General features: G+C 32.6%; 1 protein-coding gene across 1 annotated transcript in view; it reads right to left on the reverse strand.

The window, feature by feature from the left end:
* Positions 1-5,640: 5,640 nt before the first annotated feature.
* LOC115220909 (transient receptor potential cation channel subfamily M member 2-like) overlaps positions 5,641-13,545 on the reverse strand; it is an 86,618-nt gene continuing 78,713 nt past the window's right edge. The window contains exons 26-29 of the mRNA XM_029791108.2: positions 12,133-12,320; positions 9,396-9,528; positions 7,326-7,380; positions 5,641-5,926 (exon numbers count right to left, since the gene is read on the reverse strand). Of these exons, the coding sequence (XP_029646968.1) occupies positions 5,828-5,926; positions 7,326-7,380; positions 9,396-9,528; positions 12,133-12,320 (475 nt within the window). The 3' untranslated portion in view covers positions 5,641-5,827. The remainder of the gene's footprint in view (positions 5,927-7,325; positions 7,381-9,395; positions 9,529-12,132; positions 12,321-13,545) is intronic.

The raw sequence follows: 13,545 nt of genomic DNA on the forward strand, positions 1-13,545 counted from the left end.
AGTGAGTGCCACTTACACATACATGCAAAAATTCATACAACACGCACACCTTCACTTACTCTCGCTTTCTTCCTTTCTTTCTCTCGCTCTCTCTCTCTCACACACACACACGTCCATTTCATATACACGTACGTCTTAGACTTTCTCTTCTCACTTCAAAGCAAATGTCACCTTTTAAATATATCCGTTTTTTCAATTTCTACTCTCTTCAAAGCATACAGAAATTAAGACAATTTTACGGAAATTAACGAACAATCATATGTCAAGTTAACAACTTTGCTCCTTCAAACGAAAGACTGCATAAAATAACTTCTTTTGACACATTCTAGGTAAAACTTCTGTGCGAATTATGTTATTTCTTGCTATGTGCACGTGCAAATTTACAGCTCAAATCCAATTGAAATTATCTTTTTCTATTGTGTAGTTTGTGTTTACGATGAACATATTTAAAAACCTGATCTTCGATATAAACTTAAAAGGAAGTTTTCCCAGAAATCCTGTCCTTTATCTCTTCTTTCTAGCATGTCCAAGGTGATATTTCCATCAACTCCCCTTATTATTTTAATTGCTAAATTTCTTCCTATGTTTGCGATATAGGAGATTACGATTTCACCCACAAAATAAGTTCTCAATATTTAAATTTTCTCCCTCTCCACACCAAATTAATTTTTTGCTTCTTTCAAATTTTTATGCTTGGTAATACATGGTGAAAAAACAGAGAGTACGGATTTAAAAGGATTTTATTCATCACCTCACCACTTTCAAAAAGCTACACACTCCCAAAGTTTCACTTTTAGCTTTTTGGAAAATGGGGAAGTTTCTTCGGAAATAATGTTTCTTACCTGTTGTTTCTAACATGTAGGGTTTTCTGGTGATTGTCTGGTATTTTTTAAGTTTACTATTTCAGTAGAATTCTATGCATGCGGTAAACATCAGCCAAAAGTGAAAGATTGGGAGATTTTAGCTTTTTAAAAGCTGATAGGTGTTGGGTGGGCGAGGTGGAGGAAGATTTGAAGATTTTTTGCTTTTTGAAAGTTGGTAGGTGATAGATGGGCAAGGTGGAGAAAGAGGCATTGAGTGTTTCTTTAAGAAAAATTAAACTATGAAATATATATATATATATAGTAATAAAATACAGTGTACATTTAAACACATAAATACTGTATAAGTATTTATACATCCTAATTTTTTCAAAATCTACTGCGCAGCCACAGCTCTTCGCCAGCAATAAAAAAATGCCAACTTTTAAAAACAGAAAATTATCCAAAAACTTACAATACTTAATCATATCAAAGGGAAATGGAAATTAATTAAAATTTTCATTTCCAGTGGCCTAACATGTAAAAATTTAGTCCAAAGACTATGTATTAGTCATAAAATACAGTGTACATTTAAACACATGAGGAATCCACTCGTGGGATTCAACACACTAGAAAGAACAGCTAGGTTCCATAACCACAAAATTCGACAGGAACAAAATGAAAAAATAAAAACATTTTACCATCTAGTTTCCTGGACCAATTGGTTTCTGATTTTAGTTTAGTAAGTAAAATAACATATACTCGCTAGGTGAAATCGTCCTCAGCAGGAACACCTTGGGTTAAATATATAAACACGGAGCGATCAAGCTATGCGCCTCTTGTTTATACATCTTATGTTTTTCAAAATCTACTGCGCAGCCGCAGCCCTTTTAATTAATTTCCATTTCTCTTTGATATGATTAAGTATTTTAAGCTTTTGGATAATTTTCAGTTTTTAAAAGTTGGCATTTTTTTATTGCCGGTGAAGGGCTGCGGCTGCGCAGTAGATTTTGAAAATTTGATCTGTAGATACCGACGCTATCAGGGCGTGTATAAGTCTTGAAAATATTACAAAAATTGATTCCAGGTGAGAATGCGATCGATAAAGCCGTGGGAACGTGCATTTGTACGTGCAATTACATCAGCTGTTGTGGTCGATACGACGCATATGCGAGAAAAATGCACGTGCAGTTTGTGCAAAAAAAGCCTGCTGACTTGAAATAATGCCACAAAATGCAGTATATTTAAGAGACCAAAAAAGTAAGATGCAAAAGAGATATTTTCTTCAAACTTGGCATGAAGGAAGGAAAGACTATTTGGTTTGCCTAAACTTCGTTTAACAAAGCCAAAAATTTTATTGAAATAATGGCATGCTTAATTATTTCTTAATGAAAAGAAAACACTCATTGCTTTTTATTCAGCAGATATGATTCAGCACCCTCCATTGGATGGTGGGGGGCGTTTTGCTCGTATATATATATATATGATAGACTTTCAGTTTATGTATATCAAATCCTCTCAAAGGCTTGAGTCAGATAGGAGCTATAGTAGAAGACACTTGCACAAGGTGCTATGCAGTGAGATTGAACACAAAACCATGTGAGTAAGAAGCAATCTTCTTACCACACAGCCATGCCTGTGCCTGTATATATCATATACAGATAATATTACATATTAGCATCTTAAAGTATCATTTAATAATACTTATTTTAAAATAAATCCACCACCACCGGACATTTCCATCTGCTATTGATATTCTTTTCTGCTTTCTGGCATTATATGTCTAAAGAAGATGCTTTCTCAAGATAAGTACCATAGTTGTAAGGGCTTTGTACAGTATATCCACATTAAGTAAGATAGATAGAATGTTATTTTGAACTAATACTGCTCCCATTGCTAATAGCAATTGTGTGTATGTGTGTGTGCACACATTAAATGATGATTATATATATATATATATATATATATATATATATATATATAATTGAAAAGGTTATCTATTCACACATGACAGATGCCCAAGCACAAACCTTGAAATACGTATAATACTACTACTGGATGGTACAGGGTAAATCTGAAGGTGGACGAGCTTTATACTGTACTCTACTATGTTCTTAACAGAATATACCATAACTACATATATACATATATATGTATATTCATCACTTCCAGGGAATCAAGAAAGATTTACACACACACACATATAGTTGGAATTTACAGAAAAGCAAAAGATAAAGACAGCTGTATAAACAACAAGAAGGTGTATTAGTTTGGTGCTCAGGAAGGTGAGAAAGTCTTTTATGTTTCAAGCCTATGCTCTTCAATAGAAAGGAACATGAGGAAATAAAGAGAGAGAGAATAAAAAAAACTTGTGGATTTAACTGTTAATATTAAAGAATATAGTTGTGTAAAGCCAGAACAATGTGAGAAGCTACAAAGTAAACTACAAAAGAAAAAGAAAATGGAACAAAGTTGCAGTTTTACTTTGTGTTTCTATATTTCGGGGTGAAACACTTCGGGGCATTCAGAAAAGCAGTAGATGGAAAAGGGTGTTTGCCAGATGTGCTTGTGTGGAGAAGGGGCAGGGGAGGAAGGAGGGAAGTGACATGCATGGACTGGTGTTGCTATAGCAACCAGTCTGCTTCGTTAATGGCTGCTCTCAGTTTGTTTATAAGGAGGGCTTCCATAATTCTGAGATTGCCCCTGTTGCACTGAGTTGCCTAGATGGAAATTTTGAAATTCTGGGTTTTGCATTATTGAAGTGTCTGTCTGCATATACACATCCTTTCTTTAGATGTGGCTGGTCTATGGAGTTACCCAGGGTTTCACATCCATAAAGCACTAAGCTCCACAGCATCTTTTCATAGGATATGAAGCAACGCTGTAAAGCTAAGCATAACTATATTCATCTAATTACTCTACTGCTCTATAACTTAGAGTGTGCTTCTCTTTCAGACTTACAATTTACTGATGATATGTATATATATGTGTGTGTGTGTGTGTGTGTGTGTGTGTGTGTGTGTGTGTGTGTGTGTGTGTGTGTGTGTGTGTGTGTGTCATTGTTTTTGATAACTGTTTCACTTTTTTAACTATTGAGTTGCACCAAAACACTAATAGTTAATGACTTCATTTCCTCCTAATCATTCAATTCAACTATTTATTCACACTCCTCTTAGTGCTTATTCAGCCCTAAAATTACTTTGTACTGTTTTGTTTAGCACTTATGTTGCCCATTCCTCTAATTTACTATCCTTACCACTTCTGTCGTGTTATTTTACACAATTTCCAGACACTTAGCTGTTATTTTTAGCGGTTCATTTTCAGTTTTAGACAATGGAATGGAATGGTGAGGGATGTGTGGATCAATTTTGGAGTTCTTCATAGAAAATTTTTTTCCATATTCTTAATCTCTGTATTTTTCCACATGGATTGAAAACAAATTTGAAAAAAGTTAAAAATTAAAAATTTGGGTGGTGTGGAGAATTTAAAATTCTAAAAACATGGCTTTTGCATATTCAAAATCTGTCATCAAAAACATAGGAATCTGCTAAAAAAAAAAAGAAAATTTGGAAGGATCGTATAGCAGGGAGGGCTCTCCCCTAGAAACTTCCCTGATTAATGAAAAACCATCACGACAAATTTGGTACAGATTGATCCAGCGGTTTCGATGGAGGAAACACATACACACATACACACATACACACACATACAATGAATTTTATAGGTATAGATATATATATTTCTTCACCATCTTGCTTCAGTGTCTAGTTTGGCAGGTTGTTTGATGGTTAGATGTCCTTTGTAATGCCAACCATGTTACTGCATATACTGGCTGTATTCCTGTACTACCAGCACTAGTTAGGCTGCAACTTGCAAAACAATGAACCTAAGAGAGGTTGGTTTATGTTAGGATATGAGGAGTTAAATGCTGAGAGAAAGAGCCACAGCAGAAAATACTCCTTGCAGTAGACAAACTACATGTCTGCTTACTTTATAAGAGAAGGTGGGGAGGTGGAAAGAGATGAAAATAGTGGTGATGTGGTGTTTAAGCAGACACCCAAGATGAATAGAAGAGAACAGGAATATACGAACAAGGACTGTGGGTGGGAGAGGATTTCAAGGGTGCATGGGAGAATTACAGTTGAGGAATCACTGATGGGATGTAGGTGACAACTGTGAAGACTGGGCACAGCTGAAGGATAGATGTAGCAAATGAGGGATAAGGGGGGGGGATGCCAATTGCTGTATGTGTCAGGGAAGGTAGGCAAAGAAAGGGAAGACTGGACAATGTGTAAGGATGTGTGTGTGTGTGTGTGCGCATTGTATGTGTGTGTGTTTGTGTATGGGTTTGTGTGCAATCAGGTAAGCAAAAAAAATAAACAGACAAATAGATGGATTGATATATTTATTAAATTTTTATTACATTAAAGTTAATTAGAATAATAAACATAAAGTTAGATTTCTGAAAATATTTACAATTTCAGAAGAATAAAAGTGAAAAAGATTTCTGAATATCATTACTATTTTAGAACCTGTAAAAGTAAAATAACATATCCGACTATTTTTAATATTTTAGAAGAATAAAGGTAAAAAACTTTCTGAATATTAAATGTAGTAAATGTTAATTATATAGTTATATGATTATATATCGTGGATATAGTAGAGAGAATTCTCATTAAGTTGGTTAGGCTCCATCACTAATTCCAAAGTGTTATCTCTATGTCTTTTACTTCAGGTTCTTGTATTTCCCTGACTGTTAGTAAATTATGTTAATATATTACATTAAAATATTAGATTAGAAATAGGATTAAAATATTTGGCATATACCTTGCTTTTTTACTTTAGAATCTATTTCTGTGTTGCTATGTTTTATTAATATTAGTAACTAATTGATGTGTTAAGTGCAATAAATGGTAATTTTATAGTTATATGGTTATATAGAGGTGATATAGTGGACAGGATTCTCCAGAAGTTGGTAAGTACATGTTTTGTTAGATTCAGGAAAGTCTTCTCCAAGAGCTATTTCGTTAGAGATGTGTTTGCTCCAGCATTCTATTTAACAATGCAGTAATTGTATCAAGTTTTTTCTTTACATTTTCCATCCGAACACGCAGCCCCTCCTCAATCTGCAACAAATAAGTGAGATTTTCCTAAAAATGGCAAGTCATATTGGGTAATGAAGTTCTAGATATACTATGTCAGACTAAAAAATGGGATAGTCATGACTGGATTCTTCTGATCATGGATTATAAATCATAGATTGTAATCTTCTGTTTGATCAGAACTGAAAAGAACTAAACAACAAAATATATTATTATACAATCTTTTCCCTGTACATCCTACATTCAAATCATGCCATGGTTAATTTTTGCCTTTGATCACTTTGTGGTTAATTAATCAATAGCAGTAATATGCTAAGATTAGAATTTATAATGAAAATAACTCCTTATTTAGTTAAGTCTATAAGCATATATTATCTCCTTTCAACTATTGCAGTATCTTGTGCTGGAACTGTACAAGACATGCTGTCTTAGTAAATGGATTATCTTATCAAGCAGTCATTTAAAAAATAGATTGTTGGTTGTTTTATTTATTTTATTCTATTTATTTATTTATTTTTGCTCAGATTCTATCTCCTAAAGAAATTTAAATTAACAAATAACAAACAGAAGGAACAAAAGGCTTCAACAATTGCTATTTCATTACAGACTAATATGTCCTTCATGAGAATATTGCTTGTATATACGATAGTGCAGCAAACATACATATCAGCATTCCAGCTGCATACAGGAAACTCATATACCCTTAATTCACTCACCATTAACGTAATTATTTGCTAATTAGTGAGGTGTATCTTCTGTTTGTTTTCAACAGTGTCACACCATTAATTAAAGCTCTTCTGGGACCAATATGTCTTGACAACTAATCAGTATTAGAAAGGGAAATAACTCAAATGGGACCATGGTCTGAATTTAGGTTATTCTGGTTGGTGGAAAGACATATTTTACGATGAAAGAAAAGAGTTAGGAGGAATTTTGGCCAGTATAATCTAAAGAATTACAAAGTATGTACTAAGAAAAATAACTCAAGTAAACCAGTATCATGAGAAGACCATGTTTTACTAATGACATCTGAAGTTGTTATACAGGTTCATCTTCCAAACTTTGTTCTAAAATTTGAATTTGTTTGTTTCTTTTCCTCTTAAAACTAGTGAAGATGTGTTGCTTGTGCCTAAGAAACAATGGTACAACCCCTTCACAATAAAGCTGACCTTAGTCCCTATAACCACTGTATTTCTAATTATTTCTTCTCTTCATCACTTAACAGACCAATCTTATGAATCTATGTCTATAAGAAATTCTAATATTCTCTAAATATTATTCATTCAGTCAATAATTTCATTTTGAATTTGGAGAAATATATAATTTTAAAAAGAAAATATTTTACTAAATAATGACTGAATAAAATTTTACAGAAATTTTCCTATTAAAACTGATAATAGATTAAAAACAATAAACAACAAACCTTTTCTTCAACATTATGTTGTAATTCTTCAACCTTCAATGCTAATTGGTCAATTCTGGAAGGAAAAAGTACAACATTAAAAGTCTTCATTAAAAGCTATGGGTGCAATTTTTTATGAAAACCTTTAAATGAGTCAAGAACTTAAAATAGTTTGGAACATTGATAACTTCTTTTTTTTTTTTTGTTATTTAACCCCAGGTCAGCCCTGATTGAGGAATTGTAGAGAAATGGCTCACAATAAATCAGTTTTGTACTGAATATATTTAATGATGGAATGATGCTATTATTATATATGCATTACATATCAGTCACTGTTTTCAACTGATGATTTCACTCAAGAAAACTTTTTGTGTCACAAAATTAAAAACCAATATGACGTTATAAGCAAAATTAAAATCCTTCCTATTAAATTAATTGACATTTTCCTTTTATTATTTGTCTGTATAAATAATTATACTTCTAGATCAGACAAAATATTCACAATAGAAGTATAGTGTCAATTTCTTAACACCGATAGAGTTATTTGAGGAAAAGAGTAAGGATGCAAGTGTTTGAGTAAATAGGGTATAGAACTAATGGTTAAGTGTTTGTAGTTTGTCACTGGTGTTGCATAAGTTCAAGGTTAAAACACTTAACTGGTCTTTCCTCTTAACAGTAGATACAACTCAGTGTTCTAATCAACAAGGTAAAGTATTGTGTTAATTTGGAGTGTTGAACTGGAGAGGCTTTCTATGGGTTTCAGACTCTTTTTAAACAACTCTATCACCAAAGGTTCAACATTATTAAATGAATTCTTGAAGATAGCAACAGGGCTATTCAAACAAGATAAATAGATAAATTTTCATACCATTATTGGGATCAAGATGTCAGTTATTATCTCATGACCTGTTATAAAGTTGAATCAAGTTAAATTTTATAAGATGATAAATGGCTTTATCAGGCCATTGCCATAAACTCAGAAACCTTTGTGTAGTAAATGTGCTTGGTGATCCTCTCCTAGCTTTTGATTAAAAATTATTGACATGAAGCTTGTTATTTTTAAGGAAAGGAATAAAATATGTGTGATTTTTATGCTTCAATTTCAAGGGTTATAGTGGTATGAAGAAAGTGAAATGATTGCAATTCAATATTGTGTCATAGACTTGAAAAGATAATTTAACAAAACTCTTCAATCAAAGATAATATAACTATTAAACACCACATCTTCATTTACCTGGAATACCAAATATTTAAAATAATGTCTATTTCCAAAGACATTTTCTATTCATTCAATCTCATATAACCAATGACAAGTATCCATCTCCCTAGAAGCTGTTTGCTGATCCTAGAAGCTTTTACTAATTTTCGACTTTAGATTCTGATTTTAAATTTTGCTGCAATTAGCATTGCCCTTTATCCTCCATGATGTAAATAAAATGTGCATTAGAAGAAAGATTGGCTCAGATTGGTGTACCCAACTGAATCATACAAAACTGGCACTAAGTTTATTCCAAAATTTCTATTAAATAGACAACAAAATGGCCAAATTATTAAAACATCAGAGAAAATGCCTTGTGGTATTTGTCCTGGCTCTTTACCTTCTGAGTTCAAATCCCACCAAGGTCATCTTTGCCTTTCAACATATCAGGGTCAATAAGATTAAGTACCAGTCTTATACAGGGATCAGTGGTAATGACTAATCCCCTCCCCTCTAAATTTCTAACCTTCTGAATAAATTAGAAATTTTAATTTAAAGTGGAGAAATGGCTGAGATAGTAATATACCAAAACACATTGTTTATATTGTTTTATGCCAAACCTACTTTTCTTATTTCTAGATTTAATAAAATGAATATCACAAATGAAATAGTATCAATTCATACATTCTTACTCCAGACTTGTAATTTTTCTTTTATTCCAAGTTTGAATTTCATTGGAATCAACTTTATCCTTTTCTAATCAGGACTAATAAGATGCATGTAATATTCTAGAGTATATTCAGTCAACTACTTACAAGAATTCACTCTTACAAGAATTGGTTCTTTTGTCAAAGCAAAAAATTGTTCTACTGGTGAGAAAAAGATGAGCTTACCTATTGGATGACGAAATCACTTTCTCATACAAGCTATCACTGACAGATATATCTTTCTTTGATATGTAAGAGTCGACCATCTGATCTTCCCAGAGAATTAAATGTTTGCTTCTATTAACGTCAAATTGTTTACCTGTAGAAGAAAGGTCAAGTTGAAGTTACTTATATGAACAATTGTACGTAAGTTGTATTCGCTATAGAGTACATTGATAACACATAGTTAAAATGTTAGTGGTTACAGAGTGTAGATGAACACAGATAAAGTTCTCGAGGAAATTGTAGAGTGTAGGGATAATATATAGATAAAACTTGTAATGGTAACATATAGAATGTTGCAGCTACACAGAAGATAATGTTTTAATGAATATATGTAACATCCAGATAAAGTGGTAGTAGTTATGTAATGTGGCGATAACATATAGATAATTCTGCTGTGGTTACAGAGTGTCAGGGTAAAATCTTATCATTATCAAAAGATGTGATTTTAACACACATCTACAGAGATAAAGATGTAGTTCCTATGGAGTGTATGATATTTGCCTGGAAGGAAAATTGTTATCGTGGTTGTGGTGTGTAGCAATAATGTATTGATAATGCAACAGTTAAGAAGTGAAGTTACAACACTGAAATGCAGTCATTGAGTCTTATATGTACAATGGTAAGATATGGTCATAGAGTATAGTAGTGATCCATTGTAGGTAGTAAACACATAGATAAGAGGCCAGTGACTATGTTATATATAATAGAATTAAGAGAAAAGGGTTCACTTGCTACAAAGTGTAATGGTAATGCATTAATAAATTAAAAGATAAAGTTGTGGTAACAATGGATTATAATGATAAAGTATAATGTTAGAGTAACTACAGTATATAGTAAGAAAACCTTGATAATTTTGTAGGCTTGAAGCAATAGCCTACTGGTAACAGTGTAGGGACTATGGAATGTATTAGTAATACACAGATAATATTGTACTGGTTTAAGTATGTACTGCAAACACAAATATAAAAATGTAATAGCTACAGAATGTAGTGGTAACACATAGTTGATATTGCAGTGTTCATAGAAAGGAGTAGAAACACAGAGATTTGTAGCAACAGTGGAAACAGATAAATTGATAGGTACAATGTAGTGTCAACAGGAGAAGAACAAAACTATGTAGTGGCTACAGATTGTAGTATTACTTGCATGATTTAATTGAATAGAAAATAATTTAATGGTTAAATTGTAGTGACAATATAGTTTAGTGTGGCTTCAGTGGTTATAGTATTAGGTAGCTCTGTGGTTAAGATGCAGTGTTAGACTAGGTTAGAATCTTACTTTTCTGTCATTGGTTAGTTGTTAATTAGCTCAAAGTCAATTTTTATTGAGCAGAAGTGTGGTTAAAGACATTCATTCCATCCATGACCAGCTTATTCTGTCAAAGGTTATCTAGAACTACATTTCTTAATGCATTTCTTTTGCTTTTTAAGACAGTGGAGTGTGATCCAAGTGCTGTTGCTATATTTAACAAATCAAGTGACCCTATAAATGATCACTCATTATGGCACATAGCTCTGTCTTTTGTGACTCAAGAACAAACAGTAATTTAGTTGAGTATGTTAGTGACGAAAAGTGTATCTAACAGTGACTGCTGTAAAAACCCATGTAATTTATGCACTTTTTTGTTTTTTTGCACGAAATGTAAAAAAAATTTATTATAAACAAGATTATCCACCATCTTTCCAACAACCTTGGGCACTTTTTTGAATTCCATATCTCTAACACTCATGCACATGCTTATAAAATCAAAAAACAACACAGCACCCATGACTTTCAGAAACATTTTTCATGCTCAGAATTGCTGAAGCATGGAATAAACTACCTGCATCAGTTGGTAACTGTCGAGACACTACATCATTTTTTTTTTTTAGTTGTAGTTCACCTAAGCACTGTATACAACAATTTCCTTCATTATATCATATATGCATGCTCACAATTTGTAAAATAATACTTCGGTTATTTTCCGTTACATGGAGACACACAAACACAGTCTCATACAGGTATGTGCATATATGCACACACACAGTCTCATACAGTTACATACACATACAAACACACACGACCTCATACAGTTATGTGTACACACACAAATATACTCAGTTTCATACATTTAAATGCATGCAAGCACACACACACACACACACACACACAATCAGCATCATGTTTTTCATTTATTTATTTTTATTATTAGAATACTAACGTCAAGGGAGGGGGAGGGTATACCAAGTGGCTAAAGTAGACTCCCATTGTCAGTCTCATAAGTGAGGAGAAGGAGGGTATACCAAACGAGTAAAATGGACTGATTCGTGTCAGTCCTGCAAAATCAATTTTATTTATATAGAAGACAACACAAACACTTTATAATTTAATAGCTTTCAACGTGATACCTATTAAACAGAAATTATTTTTATTTAATGAAAATTTAATAAAATCTAATCATAAGTAAGTGAAATTATGCTAAATACAACTAAATTGAAAAACTTTCCCCTGGCCATATTGGCAATTCTGAAAATTTTGGGGAGCAAATTTTATGAAGAGAAGCTCTTTCTAACAATTTTTATCCTGAAAACCACCTGTGTAAATCACATAGGTGCACGGTTTACATGGGTTTTTACAGTAATACTATGTAGGTGTACAAATCTGAAAAATCTTATCTCATCATGATAACAGAGTTAAAAGATACAGAAAAGATACTTACTAAATACAGAGCGTTTTTGATATGCATTTCTTGTTTTCTTATGTAGATAGTGACAAAATTGGTAAATGTTACTGAGCAGTATAAAAGGTGGAGGCAAAGGGGGACGTACAGAAAACTCATAGATAAGCTCATATCTTTGGAAGGACCAGTGGTGATAACTCCTTTCCTGCACCTTTTGAAAACTAAAGCTAAAATACAAATCAGTAAACATTACAGAGTATATATATAATTTGAAGTTAGTTGCTCGTAAATCAGAGGCAAAATTATATTCACTATAAACAACTGAGTGGATAAATTTTATATTGTCAAACAATATATTACTGGTTGTGGCATATAACTATATACTAATCAAAACATCACCATTGGTTTCACATTAAATATTGCCACAAGAAAATACCCATGTCACTCCAGACATACTAGCTTGTGGACAAGCATGAATGAAGACACATCAACATTGTCTAGTGGTACTAGTAAAAGTGAAACGAACTGTAACTGTCTGACCAGTTAATGTGCTATAACCAGTGATTTGTTACTTCATGACATTAAGGCGCTCATGTGTGTGTGTGTGTGTGTGCAAATACATATTCGCCTAACATCATGTTCTGAAGCATACATATATTGAGTTCTACACCTAGTTATTAATCTTACTATGCCTAAGTAAAATATTAAAATACATACATAATAAAAAGTATGGGGTTTAGTTCACAGGTGATCTAAACAATTAGGTACGCTGGATTACTAGGGCTCCAAGGTTTTAGCCAAAACAGTAGTTATGGAGCCATTGCAGATACCTATATAGCAGATATATTATTGTTAAAAAGAACAAAAAACATTAAGGCAGGGCAAACATCTCAAGTCATATACAATATTATTATTATTGGAAAAAATGCATTTACTAAGATCTGTAGAATTAGCCTTTTTTCTATACATGAATGAATAAGAACGAATAAGAATCTGCACAGACATGACAGAAGTAAATAGACATCGTTAAAATCGTTCAAATTTATTTAAATCTGAAGTTATATGTTTAAATTATGTATTAATTTTTATAATGTGAACATTTAATATTTAGTACACATGCCCCTTGCATTTTTCAATGCAAGGACCCTATTGGGCATGTTAATGATCAGATGACAAATATTCTCTCGAGGAATTCCTTGCCAAGTTTCATGCAGTAATCTCAAAAGATCTGGCTTTGAAGATGCTTTCTTGTTCTTTTTATGAAGTCTCCTGTCCATTGTAACCCAGAAGTATTCAATAGGGTTCATATATGGTGACTGGCTAAACCATGGAAGCTTTTTAACGTGATTCTCATCCAACAAATCTTGGGTCATTTTAGCCGTGTGACAAGGAGCCACTTCTTCAATAAAGAGTCTTTTCTAATCATTTCAGCACTGGAGAAGATTGAAAGGA

This window comes from Octopus sinensis, linkage group LG17, assembly GCF_006345805.1.
Source record: "Octopus sinensis linkage group LG17, ASM634580v1, whole genome shotgun sequence".
NCBI lineage: Eukaryota > Metazoa > Mollusca > Cephalopoda > Octopoda > Octopodidae > Octopus > Octopus sinensis.